The sequence below is a fragment of the Psammomys obesus genome, unplaced genomic scaffold, assembly GCF_907164565.1.
Source record: "Psammomys obesus unplaced genomic scaffold, mPsaObe1.curated_primary_1811, whole genome shotgun sequence".
NCBI lineage: Eukaryota > Metazoa > Chordata > Mammalia > Rodentia > Muridae > Psammomys > Psammomys obesus.
The window spans coordinates 24,694,462-24,714,415 of record NW_026596040.1 but is presented as its reverse complement, the minus strand read 5'-3'; the positions used below and the strand labels follow the sequence as shown (position 1 = coordinate 24,714,415).

The window sequence follows — 19,954 nt, the reverse complement described above, 5'->3', positions numbered from 1 at the left end:
ATACAATGGAGAAACCAATCCCCTCCCTGACTCAAGAAAGTTGTATTGCCAGGAAAATGCTGCAGTTTAGATTATCATATGAAAAAGCCAAAGGACCTTATGGCATACCCATTCTACAACTGGAGGTCAATGGTAAGACTGAGAGGTAATCATCTCGCACTTCCTTCCTATGGAAACATTACCAGATGCCATGCACAAGCATCTTCAATTTAATCCCTCTCCTTTGTTTTGTCACTGAGCAGCTATGGGTTTGGGCTCCTGAGCAGATCAGGCATTGTCTGAAGAATATGTTCGCTTTTCACTCAGTGAAGTTCTTTGTTATGGTGGAACAGCTGCAGGAAAACTTTTTTTTTTTAAATAATTTTCACAGGAATGCATCATAATGTCACTCAGGCACTTGTGAGGGAGCCAGTAGGACTAAATAAAGTCTGTGAACAGTAAGAGAATGGAAACCATCTCCATACTTCTTGCACCCATGGAAGTTTTATGTAGAAAACTGAACTGCTCTTTTGTTTTTATTATCATAGACTTTGTTTTGTTTATCATAAAGTTATATGACTATTTTGTGTTACACTTAAATGTTTAATTGTATGTCACAATACCTAAAAATTCCACTATGTCTTTAAAAAATACCAAATACTTATGTATTCCACTGAAATGTTTCATTTTTCAATTCTCTTCACTGTTTAATTATAAATTCAGTTAAAATGACCAAAATAACATTTACCTCCCCATGCAAGAAGCTAGTAAGCATGCTGAAGCAAAGATTCCCCTTGTGCCTCAACTTCATGCCACCAAAAACTGCGGAGTACCCTGCTCTGGGGAACCCCAACAGCTGAAACCTTTCTGTCTTGTCAAATTTTCAAATACACATTATTTGTATGAAATGTGTTCTTAGACAGTTTCACACATGTATATAATGCATACTGGTCGCACTCACACCCTGTCAACTCTCCCTTCACTGAAGATCCTTTTCTCACGTTCTCTCAAAAAATCTATGTTAATTCTGTTTTATTTCACCCTAATTCTGTAGTTACACTAGAATGAGAAAATGAGAAAAATTAAAAAAATATATCTATAAAAGTTCTGGAGTACCTGGTCACTATCAGCTGTATCAAATACATAGAATTAATTAATATTAATTGATATTTTTTCAATGTAAGAGTATTCAAAAAAACCAGAAGAAAACCTGCTTGGGTATGCATGCTAGGAGCTAATGTTCAACACACTCAACAGAAAGAAGAAAAAACTATTGCTATTATAATTTTGGAGTCATGTTTAATGGAAGTTGAAATAGGTATTTATTTATTTATACTTTAATAAACCCTAGGATACTACAAATCAAATAACAGAGATTAAGAAACTGGATGTACTAAGCTTTAAAAGTCTCTGGATCAACATAAAAATATTTTACTCACACTACCTCACAACTAGAATGGCAAAATCTAGAAATACTTTTACAGTTTATTGAAAAATTAAATTATTGGGGCTGGATAGATAGTTCAATAGTTAAGACAACTGGCTGTTCTTCCAGAGAACCTGGGCTCAGTTCCCAGCACCCACATGACAGCTTACAACTGTCTGTAACTCCAGCTCCGGGAAATCCAGCATCCTCACAGAGACATGTAGGCAGGAAAAACAGCAATTCACATAAAATATAAATAAATAAATGATTTAAAAAATAATAAACTAAGCTGGGAGCAGTGGTGCACACCTGTAATCCCAGCCCTCAGGGAGGCAGAGGCAAGGAGATCTCTGTGAGTTTGAGGCCAGCCTGGTCTACAAAGTGAGTCCAAGATAGCCCAAGGCTACATAGAGTAACTCTGTCTTAGAACAAACAAACAAACAAAAACTCTTTTCATGTTTTTTTTATAACTATCCACATATAGAAAAATCAGAAGCTAGAAGGAAAAATAAATCACTCAAAATAAAATGTTCAAAGTTTAGTAACAAATGACAAACCTGAAAAGTCCTGTGGATGAATATTGAAGATTTATAGAAATATCGAAGATTTATAGCATAAATCATGTTTGCTCATATCACTACAGCAAAAAGGTTGCAGTGTCGCCTATGATTTTCTTTTTCTTATAGAATGGAAGGAAGGTTGAAGAGATATAAGTTCTATTATTTTATCAGGGAGAGTCCTTTAAGAATGTACTATAGTAGTTCAGAGCCTCATCAATTGCCATTGTTCCATGGGAAACTAGCTCATTATTACAAACTCATACAACAATATAGGCCTGTAAATATTTGTTCCAGCTTTCTTTATATAGCATAAGCATGTATTTTCAACATTAAAATATCTATACTTTCTGGGTTATTTTATTTTATTTTTTCTTATCAGTTACATTTTATTAACTCTGTATCCCAGCTGTATCCCGCTCCCCCATTCCCTCCCAATCCCCCCCTCCCCCCCTCCCTCCCTTATCTCCACCATGCCCCTTTCCAAGTCCACTGATAGGGGGGGGACCTCCTCCCCATTCATCCGATCCTGTTTTATCAGGTATCTTCAGGACTGGCTGCAAAGCCTTCCTCTGTGGCCTAACAGGACTGCTCCTCCCTTGGGGGGTGGGGAGGTCAAAGAGCCAGCCATTGAGTTCCTGTTAGAAATAGTCCTTGTTCCCCTCACTATGGGAAACCAATTGGTTACTGAGCTACCACAGGCTACATCTGAGCAGAGGTTCTAGGTTATATCCATACATGGTCCTTGGTTGAATGTCAGTCTCAGAAAAGACCCTGTGCCCAGATATATTTGGTCCTTGTGGAGCTCCTATTCTTTCCCCATCATACTAACTCCCCTTCTTTCATATGATTCCCTGCACTCTGCTGAAGGTTTGGTCATGAGTCTTTGTATCTGCTTTGAAAACACTGCTAGCTGGAGTCTTTCAGATGCCCTCAGTAGACTCCTGTGATACGTTCAATGCACATCCTATCTGTCTTTCTAAACGAGGATTGATCATCTTACCCCTTGATTATCTTTTTTAGGTGTCTGCTCTCTTGATTATCTTTTTTAGGTGTATAGATCTCATTATGTTTATCATATCTTATAAGACTTTTTGTTTTTTAATAGATTTGAGGCGGATCCTAAACTCTATGTTTCCTCTGCTGAAATTATGATATAAATAATATGATGTATGTAACAGACATTAACATTTTGAATAACAAAGACTTTAAATGTTGGTCTAAATTTCAATCTCAGTGTATAAACACAGAGTCCTTACATTTTCACAGGGAAAAAAAGAACATCTAAAAATATAGAAAAATAAGTGTAATGCTTAAGAAAGTAAAGTTTTTCAAAGTGTAACACTGGAAAAATAAAAATATTTAATACTAAATAACCTTTTAAAATGTTAATGGTAATCATACTGCTGGGAAAAGGAGAGGAAGGGAGGGTGGAGAGAAGTGGGGGAGGGGAGAAGGAAAAGAGGAAGGAGGGGAGGAAGAGAAGAAAATGGGGCAAGTGGAAAACCTCAGGAGTTAGGAACCCCCGTAGCAGCAGCACCATTTAGCTACCATGAAGATACCCTGCACCAGTCTGGCATTCAGTATCAGCACCTTGTAGCTACAATTCCCTCTGTGTCTGTGCTTTCACATGCCCTGCTTAAATGGACATCCTATTCATCTTTTAAACCAACAGAGTATCTAAGATAAATCATTGATGCAGTCTCATCTCTTTTCCGAAGCTCTAACTGTAACATAAACTAGATAATGGGCCTGGGAGTGGTGGTGCAGGGGGTAGGACCACAAGCTTGAGGCAATCCTTGACTATATGGCACTTGGAAGAAGACTGATCCATATGAGACTGTCTTAAAGAACTCAGAAACAAAAATCAAAATCAAAATCAAATGATACAATGTAACATCGCACTTGACCAGTTAGACTACATGTTCAGCGGCCCATATGTCACAATTAATGGGGGAATTTGCTTTGAATGTTATAACAACGTGAAAACAAAAACTCGAGCTTCCCTTTCTAATGGCCCTTGTCATGCAAAACTCCCACTTAATATGTCCTAATTCAGAAGGGATAACGAAACACTATACTGATTAACTATTATGAACTTATGTACAATAACCATGATGGTGATACTGTAGTATAGATTCTTAACTTTTTTTTTCTGGACTCAGATGTAAACTCTGGACAATCAGTGATTTTCCACAGACCAAGCCCATGTCCTCCAAGCATGATATGTAGCATATCCAGAAACACAGAAGTACAGAGTTCCCAACTTTGCACCAATCTGCTCAGTAGCTGTCATCCTGAAACACCATTACCATCACCAAATTCTTCCTTAGTATTCTCAATAGACCCTGAATTTATAGGCTTTGTGTCATTTTGTTGTTTAGTCTTCTAATTTGATTATACATAGCTTTCAATTACTCCATAAGAACAAGAACACAAAAACCTAGTTTTACAAGACGATAAATGCTTGAAAATGTTACTAATCCAACTTCGTATTTCACTGATAGTTTCGAATTGTGAGCGAAAACTCCTTTAAAGAGGTCTGTTCTGGTTGGTTTGTTTAATTTGATCTTATTATTTATTATTATTTGAATGCCTGCTTGTTTTCTAATGAGAGATTTTTTAAAAGACAGAAATTTAGGTGGGTGGGAAAGTGAGAAATTGTAAGAGGACTTGGAAGAGAGGAAACTACTATAATAATAATATATTGTACAAAAAAACCTATTCTCAACATTAATTAATTAATACTAATTAATTAGAAAGCTGTGTTTGCAGAGACTCGCTGGCTGCTTAGACGCACAGCACTGTAAGGAGACTAGAAGGCTGCTGCAGCCGGGAGGCTAGCTGCATTACCCTGGTCTACTTACAGCCCTCTGGAGCATGGATGCCTTGACCATTTCTTTGTCTGAACTAACACTTGGGAAACTATTAACTCAGCAGAGCTCTATCTCCCACCCACAACAAAGGCTAAGAATGCCATCAGATAGCATCTTGGAGCTATAGAAAAGCTCCCGCCATCCTGTGAGAACCATGACTCTAATGACTACCAATGTATTTTACACTTGCCTTGATTTATGGCTTTCTCTGTTCTATAAAACTATGAAACAATTTTCCCACTAGAACAAGGAATTGGGGGTAACCAAATAGTATTCCTGGGCAGTCACCCCAAAATAAACTAGCTCTTACTCCCTTTAAGATGAAAGCTGTGGTTTTGAGTCAAAAGAAACAGATAATGCCAGCAGCTATGATAATTTCATACACAGTACATGGTTAATGAAGCAAACATGACTACTACAAATAACTACTTACATAAATTTGGATGTTTTGTGGACTTTTGAAACTTACTATTTCTCTACACCCTGCAGATCATAACTAAATCCCTGTAAGTCACTGTGATGGTCTTAGAAATGAATCCATAATCGTTATGACCCATTATTGTGGGCATATTATAAAAGGCCCACAGCACAATGCAGTAGATTCCAAGTAAATCACCTTTTCATACTATAATTGTGTACATCATGGTGCATATTCCTAAAATACATGAAAACTTTACTTCAGTAATACACTTATTTATAATCTAGAGATGTTTGCTTAGATATAAATTTAACAAACTAGGAAGCAATATGTAACTGAACTATCAATACCATTAGACAAAAAATGAAAAAAAAAAGAAAAAACTCAGAGAATTAAATAACTAATGTGCACTGGGTGTGCAAACAGTCAGACAACAGAAACAATCAAGGAGCTACCATTTCAGAATGAATTAACAATCCCGCTGGGATGAAAGGCGCCCACACTGCTTAAAAACCCCAGCAGTGGCGCTGGAACAATGGTTACAAATCACTCGCTGCTCTTGCTGAGGGCCCCAGGTTCAGGTCCCAGCAGCCACATGGTGGGTCACAGCCAGCTGTAACACTAGCCCTAGAGGCACCAGCACCCTCTTTCAGCGTGTGTGGGCAATAGGCACACACGTGGCACATCTACATGTATCCAGGCAAACATTCATACACATAAAATAAAAATAAATTTAGAATACCCTAAGAAATAAACGACTATTACTGAATATTTTAATCATCAGTGGCTCCATCAGAACTGGAGTAAGCTCAGATACACTGGTGCTTTTTCTTGGCTTATAACTAAAGCCAAAGACATAAAAAAAAAAAAAAAAAACCTGCTTAAAAGCATCTTCATTACAAACAACAAAAATAAATGAGTCCTCTAAGTCCAAGAATCAGGGAGAAACAATAAAACTTCCCATTTTATCAGCACTAACCAGGTGCTTAGAATAATTGCAGATATTGAGCTAAATACAAAAATCAGACAAAGCCTAAAAGCCACAAAACACTCACTAGTAGAAAATATTTTGAAGCATTTTCAAGCATTGTCATGAACTGTACTCCTCTACATTGTCTCTAACGGGCATAAGCACTGCTTGTAGCCAGGGACTTATACTCTGTTCTTATATGCACAGTACCTAGTTACTGAAATATTTACTCTAGAAGCAGAAAGAAGGGTACATGTGGATTCACTAGTTACCAGCCTTTTCTATGAATCAAACACTGTAGCAATGACTTACGAAAACACAGTGAGCAAGACAACAATCCCTATCTTTTTAGCTTTTACAACAATTAGAGTAATAAGACAATTTTTTAAGTGGCAGTTAAGTTGGTGAATTGTCTTCCCTATTATTTCGTGACTCCATCTAGATTTATTTCAAATATGTATACATGTTAGGATTCCAACTAGACATCTTAAGAAACCAATTCCAGCGCCAGGAAAAGGCTCTATCTGTTGGCAAAAAAGACAAAAAGGGTACTGCATAATGCCTCCAACATCAGAAGGTACTCTTCACACTACAGGAGGAAGGTAATGATCAGTATCGCCCAGATACAAACCCTGAGCCCTACAGCAGTGACCTACGTACTTTTAGTGGCATAAATATTATAGGGGCAATCAACCATTGATTGTATTTAAAGTCCACTCCATAAGATGGAACCCATACCTAACACTGCTGAAGTAGCCAACAACCTGACACTTAGAGAGATTATGGGTCTAGAGGGGAAAAAACAAACCTGGTACTATTATCCTGCTAAACGAATATAACCTATAAATCAGTGCCTAGTTCAACACTCTTCAAATCAGCTTCTTTTTACAACAGAGGGGAATTAGCACTAAGACCCACAACTGGACAGTGTGAAGAGAGTAAGACACTCTGAAGAGCTGTTCTAAATGGATGTCTCATCAGGCCCATGGCCAGGGGTTGTTAGCTGCCACCCCACTCCCCAAAGGAACTCAATGGAATTTTGTAGTTTTTGGTCCCAGTTTGCTTCCTTTTCCTTTTTGTCATATTGGTCTTCTGCCTGTTTGTATTTTTGTGTGTGTTATTATCCTTTTATGCTTTTATTTTTCCTTAGAGAGAAAGACAGAGAAGAAGAACATAACCTTGGGCGGGTAGGGAAGTGGGAAGGATCTGGAGGGGCTGGAGAAGGGAAACCTGATCAGATTGTTATGGGAAGGACATGAGCAAGTCACACTGTTGAAAGATTTAAGGATTTGAGGTTATATTATGCTCTTCGCAAACCCATATTCGGAAGTGGGTTGAATTTATATCATCTAAACTAAGAAATGAGAATCAGTCTTTGTTAAGTAATCTCAGAAAACATTTATTCAAATTAATCAATAGCTTATCACTGCCTTTTGCAGGATCAATAGCAGAAATCTAGACTTGGAACACTAGATGGAGCTGTGAATCGCTTAAAATGTTGTAGTTGAAACTAAAACGCCTATTTTTAATTTTCATTTATTTTTAACATTTTTCTTTCACATATGTGAGACAAAGTGAGCTCTATGACTGACCTATTTTATCATCAATTGGTCAGATTTCCTAAGTCAAGACATAGGGAATCCAAATCCAAAGAGTTGGAGACACAAAGCTGGGAGTCCTGGGAGAAGAGGACAGCCAGAATTTAAAGAAAAGAGAAAAGAGATGCTAGGGCTGAAGTTGTACAGAAGGTTCCCCTCAAGTTTCAGCAGAGTATCAATCAGAACGTGTCAGGAAACTAGTGAACTCAGAGATCCACCTGCCTCTGTCTCCCCACTGGCCAGACTATACATTTCTGAACATACAAAGAATGCTTACCAAGATAGGCACATGCACACGCACACAGATAGACACAAACACACATCTATACATTTATATGTATACACTGATAACACAAAAGATTTAATAATTAGTTTGATTTAGCAACTCCACAAAATGCAAGTATATTGAAACATACATGCCATAAATATACAATTATTTTTAAATAAGTAAACACAGTAAATTGGAAAAATTCATAATGATTCCAATCATTCAAGTAATGTTATTTCACTATCAATGAGAACCTACACAGATCCTTGGAAAATATTCAAATATTTAATTTGGAAAAATTAAATACCTCATCACTAAACTATTGATAAACAAAAAGCACAACAATGGAAAATGTGGGAGTAGCCACCAAGCAATATTCAGGATGAAATTTCAGCATTAAATATTGGGGTATAAGGGAGAACAGTGACTGTCCATTAACCTCAGGTTCCCCTTAAGAAGCTAAAGGTTTAAAATAGAAATAACAAGAGGGTAGTGAGAATTAGAAAACAGAAAAAAAATCACAGAATTTTATTAAGTCTAGTAGGATCTTAGAGAAGATCGTAAAATTATGTTATACTAAGCTATCTGGATTTTAATAAAAAGATGAGTAACAGAAATTAAAAAGAATTTTAATAATTTCTACAATGTTTTGCCTAATAAATTTGACAAAAAGTTCATCAATTAAAAAAAACCTGAACTATATGCAAAAATAAAAATACAGAGTAAAAAAAATCTTAAGTATTTTAGGCCAACAAGCATTCACTTAATGAATCAAATAACCCAACAGAAAGTAAATACTATTCATCTACACAAACACTTAAGGAACAGTTAAAGGATCAGCTGTCACTCGCTCAGAGAGGCCATTACCAGAAATGAAACTACACACTAAAATCCCACCACACACTTTAAACAAAAATTTACATGTTATATTTAATAACCTATAAAATGTAAGAGTTGTCGCTTTTTCTAATTCTTGAACATTTCACATCATGCCAAGCTATCTTGCAGATAAGAGTCAAGTTTACATAGGAAATTCATTTGTTTTATATACAAACTATTCTTCAGCCTGATATTTTTTAAAGTACACCTTTGTTCTGACCGTAACTTCCTATGTGAGATCAGGTGTAAATTTTTCCACTTCTGGAATCTTGAAGACACTCAAGTTTCAGCTTCTCAGTCATTTCACACTCAGATTCCAGAAGAGTGACACTCAGCCCTTGGTCCCCTTTGTGGAGGGAGGTGTGGTGGCTCGTAGGGAGCACAAAGGGAATTTCTGTAGTGACTCCTAAGTTCTATTCCTTTTCTGAGGGTTTGGTTTCAAGGATGCTCGTTTATATATATTTCTGCTTTGTGGGCTTTTATAAATGTATAATGTATGTTATACATACAACGTAAGTTATCTAAATGAAACTATATATAATTTTATATTGATAATATAAGCCATCCAGAAGTGTTACTATAACTTTACTGAAGATAGGTGTAAAGAACTAAACACGAACAATGGAATGACAGAGTGTAGGAGCTTATTGCCCATAATGAGGGCGGTGGATAGTGTTTATTATTGTCTAAAACTCAGGCATACCATTTAAGTATACTAACCATCATCTCATTCCAGGAAATTCAGCACTGATCTTGGCCCAAAATACTTATGTGGGCATAAGTGAACCTATAGCATTCTTGAGGCGGGAGGGCAGTATTTTACTTGACATTATTAAAAGGCTATAAAAGATATGTTCAGAAGTAATAGTATATTAATTCACAAACATTTTTAGAATTGATTTCAAAAGAAGAAGAAATTCAGCCTTTCCCTCTCCTACTCCCTAATGAAAATCAAAGCTAAAAATGAAAGGTATGGTATATTATTATTTAAAAATAAACAACAGTTTAATAGGCATTTTGACTCATGAATAGCGAAGTAGACACCACTAGCAAGCAACAGAACACGAGCTGCAGAATAAATCTGTGAGTGCAAACATTTGCAAGCAGTTAAAAATAGGTATAACTTTTACAATTAAGATACACACAGCTCACTAGTGTTGTCAAGTTAGGGTGGCCTAATGCATACAAAGTAGACCAAAGATCATATAATCAAACTATCTGAAATATGCTCACTTATCAATTTCTAAATAAATCTGATTTATTTTTAACTGACATCTTAATTATCCATATTTACATCTGGAATATAACAACTTTTCTCTCTTTTAACAATGTGAGACAAACAAAATCCTATGATTATATATTAGCAAGGCCTTCTCAGCCTCTACAGCTGAAATGTCATGCCAATTACTTAATAATATTGAATTTTACCTTGTTTAATCTGTCCTTGCACAATGTTACTGGAAGTTGGAGGGGAACCCCTTGCCTTAGAAAAGTCTGGGGTACCTGGTCTAGGTGGCCTTTAAAAGAAGAAAGAAAAATTGAACAATTTTCCTGTTTCCAGAGTGATTCAAAACATCATTCTCTAGATGAAAAAGAAACATAAACAGAACATTTTCAACTTACTCTTTCAAAAAGATAACCATTTTCTAAGTTTTGTCCTTATTTATATTATTTATCTCAAATTCCGGTAAAATAATTACATGATTATGAAGTAGACAATACAAATTTTCTAACAAAAAAATTATAGTTTCTGGTAGTCTTAACATGTATTTTTGAACACTCCAATGAACTATAATTGAGAAGTAGAAACCATTCTTAGCCTTCTCTAGTCACTATTAACATCCTGGGATTGCACCCTACCCCATTATCATTAGCACACAGGAATTGATGGAACAATATACTGATCTGAAAAGCATTCAGCCATATATGTGGCAATAAAAAATAAAGAAATTTTGGAGTCTAGAAGTAAACTGTCTCATTTGGATTCTGTCTCAGCAACTTCCTATATAAAAATATTTACAGAATTAAGGACACTGAATTTTTGTAAAATAATTAGAACAGAGCATGACACAAAATAAGTACTATCTATGTATTTCTTAGGTTTAAAAAACTAATACGGTCAAATTTTAATAAAGTAAAATACTAAGTTATCTTCATAACTTTGGAAAAATGGAAAATAGAATTCAGGCTAAGTACTGTAAAAAAAAAAAACATCAAAACACTCTGCTTTAAGAGTTACTGTAGACTTTGGACTGTACTTAGGACCACATGCCAGAGCCAATCACTGAACACAACATTACTGCATACAGGTTAAGAGGAGAACCCTGTGAACAGACACACATTGAACTAAATGTCGGTTCCAACTTCCGGTAGCTATAAATGTAAGGTTATATTCACAGAGCTGGGAGGTGGCTCAGCAGTTAGAGAACACACTGCTCTTGCAGAGGACCTACCCACTGCTCTTCCCAGCACCCACTGGGTAGCTCACAGCCACCTGTAACTCTAACTCCAGGGTAACACCCTCTCCCTAGGCACCTGCATTCACACACGCACACACCCACATATAAACACGGAATTAAAAAATAAAAATTGTCATTCTCGGTGGCACACATCTTTAACCCCAACACTCAACAGGCAGAGTTAGGGCAGACTGTAAGTTCAAGGTCAGTCTTGTCTATGTCGATTTCCAGGCCAGTCAGGGTTATCTCAAAAAAAAAAAAAAAAAAAAAAAAAAAAATCATCATCTTAAAGAATAAAAATGTTAAAGATTTTATTTCAGGAGCTACCTTCTATGACCAACTCCTACATTGTAAATCAGTTTAAAATAGCTACTAAGTATATCCATATTGCTACTAAGCATATCATGTTGCTATAATTTTATTGTGTTTTAAACTAGGCATTTTAGAAATGTCTGTTTCACACTTTAAATGGGATATCACTAATGTGACTTAAGTGGGAAATTTGTGCAGAACAAAAAAGCAAAAAAGCAACAAATAGTAACAAATATAGAATATGGTCCTTTTATCTCGTTTGAAAATAAAGAATAAAATTAAGCTACATAGTCACACCTGGTTGGGCCCTTCTTCATGTGATCGCCAATGAAAGTTGCATTGGTCATACTCATTAAAGTATTTGCCAAAGATATGATGGACAAGAGATGTTGAGTGGTGACTGCTCGAGACACTGTGTAGGTTCCTTTTCCTACTCCCTCAGTTGTTGGCAGCTTCCTTCCTATTTCTGCTTTCCCATGTCGTAGTTTTCCAGCAGCCTGATTATAACCGGGAAGCATCAACGACATATGGCCTCCTCTCGATAAGAGGCCGAAGGACACTGTGCAGTGTGGCTTCAGCATTCCGAGGCGATCAAGACAAACTTCATCCAGAACTTCATTCAAACCCCAGGCATGAAGACAGGACATGAATAACTTTGCAGTATCCATAGTGAGATTGTATTCTAGTAAGGTCAGTGGCTTGGACTTGCTGGCCCGGTACTCAGGATCGCTTTCTTCCCTTCTCTGCCTCATTGCCTCCTCGTCATCCTCATCCTCGTCGAGGAGATGTTCCTTTATGTTCTCTTTGATAGTTTCCTTCACTTGCTGGAAAAGAACTGCTGCCCGCTTTCCAGTCAGAAAAGAGCCCCCTTTGTCTGAACTGCCAGATGCTTTTTGCAAATTCTCTGGGGAAATAAGTGCAGCATTCGGCCTAGAGGCTTCTTCAGTCAGGAGTTGAATAATCAAAGCTTCCACATCAAAGAAAAGCACATGGATGTCCGGGTCTGTTAGGTTTGTCTTTATTGCTTGAACCATCAGGGAGTTGTGAGAATATTTAGGTAAATTCCCCTGTAACAAATATTTTTTAGAAAATAGTTACAAATCAAAGTGTTTAATTTCAACATTCATTAATGAGCAATAAATAGCTGAATTAAAGTGCTTATGAAGCTGTCTTTTTAGGGCTTCTGGATCATTAAAAATATCTTTGCCAACCAGCAACACGTAAAAGATATGAACTTATGCGATTAGGAGAACTTTACACTGACACAATCATTAGAATGACAATTAATTAAAAACTGAGCATACATTAACAAAAGCTTATTGCTCAAGTGGGAGTCTCCCCACTCATTAAAATTGGTTTCAGTGACATTAGCAGACTCTGAAAGTGGCTGCACCTGGAGAAGATGCAGGTCCTTCAGAAGCACCACACATTGAAAGCCTTCCTTTGCACTTACCTTCAGTCTTCCGGCTTACCGAATTCCCTCTACAGAGGCACATTTACATCTTTTGGGTTTTAGAATGTAAAAGTATAGCAAACCTAACTGTGTTCCTTCTTCTATTTCTCTACTTTAGTTACTGTCCCTTCTAGCTAAATCCATTGAAAGTGGAGAGAATCTGGAGGGCAGGTCCTCCAGTTTCTCTGTATCTGACACTGCCTTATGGAGACAAGAGTGTATGCTGTATAACTCACTTGCGCAGTGCTTGTGGGTGTGCATTCGTATGTGTAAAATCCATACATGCCCATATATAAATGTTGCAAGAGAAGATGAAAAGAAATGTTGTGCCAGAATGTAAACAGCAATTATTTTTTCATGGACTCAGAACATTTTGTTCAGATTTTATATATATTTCTTAAATTGTATATAATTAACACATGCTATATTTGCATAACTATAAAATAAATCTATACAATAAAGCATAGACTTCTTCAGCCCAAATTCCAGGCCCATTTATAAAATCTCCTTTCAGCTTTAACAAACATGCTCCCGAACCATGCTTACGATCCTTGGCACACAGACCCATTTATTCTTCCTTTTGCATGAATCTTCCTTTATTCTCCTCTAAGTCCTTCTCTTCTACATGACCTTAATTCTCAATCAAAAAAACATACATGCATCAAATCTGTACCATGAATACCTGGAATCCAGATTTATTTATTTAAGTATTTTTTTGTATACGGGTATTCTGCTTACATGTATATTCACACACCAGAAGATGGTTTCAGACAGGTGTAAGCTGCCATGTGGTGCTAGGAATTGAACTCAGGACCTTCAGAGCAGCAGGGAGTGCTCTTAACCACTGAGCCATCTCTCCAGGCCCCTAAATATACATGTTCTACTTGTTAAATGTATCTCATTCGTGTTGAGACCAGGACTCTGGATTCTCCCAGGGAAAGGTTAGCCCACAATACATTCAGTTCCCTAACATTTTACACCTACCATGTGTCAGATACTCAGATATCTCCAAAATATTTATATGGATATTATTTTAGTTACTTATTCTGTGAGACAGTTTCAAAACATGGGCAAACTCCTCCTTATTCATTCTGTGCAACCAGAGAATCTAGCAGAATGAACAAGAACACTATAAAAAACTTACAAAATTATTCATATTGCTCATCAGCTCTTCCTGTAACAGGTACAACAGATTCCCCTAACTGGTCTCCTATCTCTATTTCCATCCCTCCTGACTGTGTTTCTAGCTTTAGAGATCATCAATAGCATTTTATAACTTGAGAGGAAAATCCAGGTTTCTTTGCAAAGCACAAAACATCCTCCAGAATATATTGCTCCTCGGGCCTTCATTTCACCGCTAATCGCTACCCCTTTAAATTAACACAACGTCACTTATCCTTTCCAGAAACAATCTCAAATTTTTGGAACACTGCACATATTTACACTAGGACCACATTCCTTCTCCATTTCCTCTGTCATCATTCACAAAATATCTCAAGTTGTTCACTGTCCAAAAATTACACAAAAATAATTCAAGCAAATGCTATCACAGCCTCCATTATATAAACTTCTTTGAATTGAATGATGTTTAAAGGAAGATGAAAACCTTTCTAAATTATACTTAGATGACCTAAAGAATCTAGCTAATATGATAAAGTTATACTATTTAACAGTCAATTCAAAACCAAAGGAACATAGCAGAGAAATCGATCTCAGGTGATTTACAGGGAAGCCCTCATAGAAGAGCGAACTTGGCAAACAAAAACACTCATAACGGAAAGAAAGCAAAATGTAGAGAAGGAGAGTGACGATGAAGATCACATGGTGGATAATGAAGAACCCACGGGTGGTCAAGATGAAGAACGGAGGCCACGGTTCACTAAGAGCTCACACCATCACACTGAAACTTTCAAACTTTATGTTGCAAACCAGAGTACGACGAGAGCAGAATCATGAGGAGTTTGGCTGAAATACAGGTTCCTGGACCTGATTATCACACCTGAATTAGTATGTAGGAATGTGTAAGAATCTACTTCTATTAAATATATTAAATATATTAAATATACAACTTTATACAATAAGGTCGGCGAACAACTATCCAAATGAGGGAATCGCGCAGCCAGATGCAGTACTGCTAGCTTGAAAGAGACAAGGGCAGGGTCATGAATATGAAACAGGAGGCAGCGGAAGGCACACAGATGAGCAAAATAAAGGTGCAATAATCCCAAGAATGTGAGCGACAGGACAGAGAAAGGACCATCCTTGTTCCTTTCATTTCTCCCTGCTCTGTTTCACACGTTTGCCTTTCAAACAGTGAACATGTGATATCAGACACTATGTTTAGTGCTTTGTACTTATGAGCACTAAGTGAATCATGCATGAACTTATATATATTATATCCAATATAAATTCAATCAAAAAGTATTATTAATAATCACATCTACTATATACTACGCTGTTGCTATAGCTTCGGAGCGATTCTAGTTATTAGCACTAGTTATGTCCCCAAAATACCACAATGCTAGGTACACAGCTCTAAAAATAGATATGAAGGAATACATAACAACAGGTAAAAATGAAAAGGTCTTCAGGGTGCTCCTGAAGATAATGTTCTTGCAACTTTCTTTTAGGAAAAGGAGACTAAAAACAACATAAAATTAAACAAGTTTGGCTAGGAAATTACTGAAGTAGTAAGAAGGGCTAGAAAAAAAGACAGCCAAGAGGAAAACACAAGGTAGACAGACTTCAGCTTGGCTGGTGTCAGCCACACATGTGCCCGTCAGCACCTCCAGCTCTGCAGGCATCTGTATCTCTTTCTGATGGTGTTCCAGCAGACAACCACATGCTCACAACGAGAAGATTATCTAATTAATACCATGTCTGTACCTGCGCTTGTAAGACTCTTTTTTACAACCTCTCCTAGGTACTGAATGTGTTGCCTGTGACAAAAACTGGATCTAATAGCAGTCTCACAAAAAGAGCGTAAACAATAAAGAAAACAACACCACCAAGACAAAATATGAAAGAAAAACAAACAAACAAGAAAACAGAGTAAGGCTGAAGGGAAAGGGGAGTGAGAAGGACTCAGTGCCAACTCTCCAGCACTGAGATTATGGGCACTGCCATGACCAGCAGCGCATGGGCTCAGGGATCCAAACTCATCATCACCAATTCTACCGATGTAGAAAAATTGTCACAACAAAAAATAGATGCCCACCAAACTTGAGAGAATGATATTTTAGCTAAAGGTAAAGAAATGACTGAGTTAATCCCCTTCATGTCTGGTTTTCTAGCATGTGCTGCTAAGATGAGCTACAGGAAAAGGAACAAAAACAGGTAGTAAATTCCAAGGTTTTCTTAGCTTTACAAAAACACAGGCACACCTGGGAACAGACTGATTCATTCATCACTACATACTCTCGACAATTTCAAAGCTAACTAATGAGGAACTCTGAGAAGGGTTGTTCTGAAGCATTTATTACAACCCCCGGAGTGTGCATGGACAATTCACCTTAAAGTCATCACAGAGCAGAATTAAATTCAGTTCAACAAATATCTGTGGAGACACCTAATGTGTGTGACATGCCTGGGAGAAAACAAAGCATTTGCCCTTAAGAAAAATAGTTGAAAATCTACTTGACAAGAGCTACAAAGTAAAGTTAAATTACAAATGACTGAGTCTCCAATATGCTAGTAAATGCAGTTATACAAATATCTATATTCATATAACAATCTAGGACACAGATTTATCTTATGCTTATTTTAAGTATCATACTTACTGTAATTTACATTTTCTACATGGAGAAGTACATATTTGACTGTGTGAGATTCCTTTTGTTTTATTTTTGTTTTGAAACAGGTTCTATCTATGCAGCCCTAGCTGTCCTGGGATTCACGGAGACCCACCTGCCTTTTTAAAACCTCCATAGTGCTGGGGTTTTAAAAACATCTGCCACCATACCTGGTACCATTTAAAATCTTTAAAAAAAAAGAAATTTAACTTAAAATATAACAGACTGAAGAAATAATGAATTGATGATTCATAACTGATAGTGAACAAGAATATTAGCTAAAATGACCTCGCAAGGAAAACAACAGAGCTGTCATGTTGATATCAGGGTTCATCCACACATACACGAATCTTGGCACATGCATGTCAGATGTGGTAGACACAACAAATGTTCAGTGGAAAAAAATGTTGCCTTGTATATATAAGTTTTCATCATTTTATATAACTGAACATATTCTAAATAAAATATTTGTTGAAACAGCTGATAGCGTTGTCTCTGAATACCAATATTATGCTCGAAGGGTCTTTAATGAGTTTAAGATTTTAAGTGTATTCCATTTTATCCACTGACTACAAGAAATTTTACTCTCTTACCATTCACTTCATTGATCCTGACTTGAAAGCTCACTTATTGTGAAATCATTGTTCAATAACACAGTTTTCAATGCTATTTTTAAATAGACTAGTGATTTATCATTCTTCTTCTATCAAATCTATAATATATAATCTGATATAGGTTTTATCTAAAAGTAAAGGTGATTTGTACTACCAAGTATTGTGCTAGATGATTTTCATATCAAACGCAAAGCAGAAACATCGGCTTGTGGGTGTGTGAGAGACATTGCCTGCTGTGTGTGCCTGGGAGGGACATGCACATGTGTATAAGGCCAAGACTGATGTGATGTCCTCCTCTTGGCCACAGCTCCTGAAACACGGCATCTTCCTAAGCCTGGAGCTCACTGGCTCAGCACATCTGGTGCTACCTCTCCAGCGCTGAGACTATGTGCACTGCCATAATTGGCAGTGCATGGGCTCAAGGATCCCAACTCAGGCAGGCCCAAATGGTTGTATAGTAGCCACTTACTGGATGAGCCTTTACCAAATGAGTTTCCATTGCCATTGATTTTACATGATATGTACATCATATAAAATACAGAGATAGGTAGATAGATAGATAGATAGATAGATAGATAGATAGATAGACAGACAGATAGAGATAGTTAAATTAGAATCAGGCTTGGAATCAGTGATTAAAAAAAACCCTAAGGACAGGTTAGAAAATGAGCATCTATCTGACATGCACAGGCACCTCTTTAAGAAAATACTGAATTATAAAATAGATTACAAGAGAAATTATACTTAACAAACATTAATTTACTATTTCATAAAAGCATAACTGCACAGGTGCCGTATTTATGAGTATTTTAAATAACTAAGTTTTCTAAGTATGGTATAAAAAACTGATTTAATATCAAAAACTATTTTGGCAAGAAATAGAAAGGAACAATACGTTTCCTCTTGATTTAATATATGATATTTTATTGATGAAAGTTCTTTAAAGGGATCTCTAAAGTTCTCACATATAGTAGTAAGTGTAAAAGGCGCACTGAATAAAAATAAGTAGATGTCTTATTGCACTTTTTAAATAATCTAAAGTAGCTAACGGAAATTCTCCCTATCTTCTAGAAAATATTCACAGCATGGCTTCAACATTAACTATTTTTGGTACCAAGATAAAAAGAATGAAGGGAGGAAAGAGGAAAAAAAAAGAGAACAGACTGTGGAGGAAGCACAAAAACAACAAGAACAGTTGTCTGCCCGATATGGCTATTTGGCGCCCTCTGCTGTCATATGACTATTTCTTCATGTTTGTGGTTAAGCTAACAAGAGTGCTGCCAAGAATCCAGTGACATTGGAATCTAACAATAGGTCCATGATCATACCACCCTGAACATGCTGATCCCATCTAGAAATAGACAATTACTACACTTAGCTTAAAAATCTGCTCTTGGATGATCAGATGTGAGTAATAACTTAGTCATACAGTTCCTATTGTTTCCGTTCCTTTCCATGTGCTTCCACTAACAAGCACCTAAGTAAAAACAAACTAAGAAAGGACATAAAACATATCAAGGAGGAAAGATTTTACATTTATTACAATTTATTTAACAGGACATAAATAGACTGTATTTATAAATATCAAATACAAACATTATGTCTTATATAGGAAATATATTTTGAAGGGACTTTTTTTCTAAAGACCACATGCTATTAGTGTATAAAATTATTACATAATATTGAGACCAAAAAACTAATATAGTAAAAATTCAACAGCAGCACAAGAAATCAACTTTCAACTCCAGCTAAAGAGCCCAGAGCCACAAACACCAAGACCAGAAGCCCTCTGTAACAACACAGACTGTTATGTTACATGAGGAATTGGCTTCCCTACTCCAAACTTTCTGTTTGCCTTATAACAAACTGACCACCTACTAGAGGGGCTGGAAAGAGCTAATAGATAATACAGGCTGTATTCCCCTCCTCTCATTTTATATCAAATGTGTATGTCAAAGAGATACATGAAAGAATGGCTAAGATCAAAAACTCAAGTGACAACACATGCTGTAGAACTTGTGGAGAAAAGGGAACCCTCCTCCATTCTGGTAGGAATGTAAACTTGTAAAATCACTTTGGAAATGAATCTGGTACTTTCTCAGAACATTAGGAATAGTGCTTCCTCAAGATCCAGCTATACCACTCCTAGGCATATATCTGAAAGATTCTCAACCAGACAAGGACATTTGCTCAACCATGTTCACAGCAGCTTTATTTATAATAGCCAGAACCTGGAAACAATCTAGGTGTCCCTCAGCTGAGGAATGGATACGGAAATTGTGGTACATTTATACAACAGAATCCTACAGCAATTAAAAACAAGGAAATCATGAAATTTGCAGGCAAATGGTATT

General features: G+C 36.6%; 1 protein-coding gene across 2 annotated transcripts in view; it reads right to left on the bottom strand.

Annotated features, from left to right (window-relative positions):
- The window catches only part of Wdr7 (WD repeat domain 7), a 315,779-nt gene that overhangs the window by 219,090 nt on the left and 76,735 nt on the right, over positions 1-19,954 (bottom strand). For both annotated transcript variants that reach the window (XM_055622621.1, XM_055622622.1), the window contains exons 15-16: positions 12,040-12,809; positions 10,400-10,488 (exon numbers count right to left, since the gene is read on the bottom strand). In XM_055622621.1, coding sequence (XP_055478596.1) covers positions 10,400-10,488; positions 12,040-12,809 — 859 coding nt within the window. The remainder of the gene's footprint in view (positions 1-10,399; positions 10,489-12,039; positions 12,810-19,954) is intronic.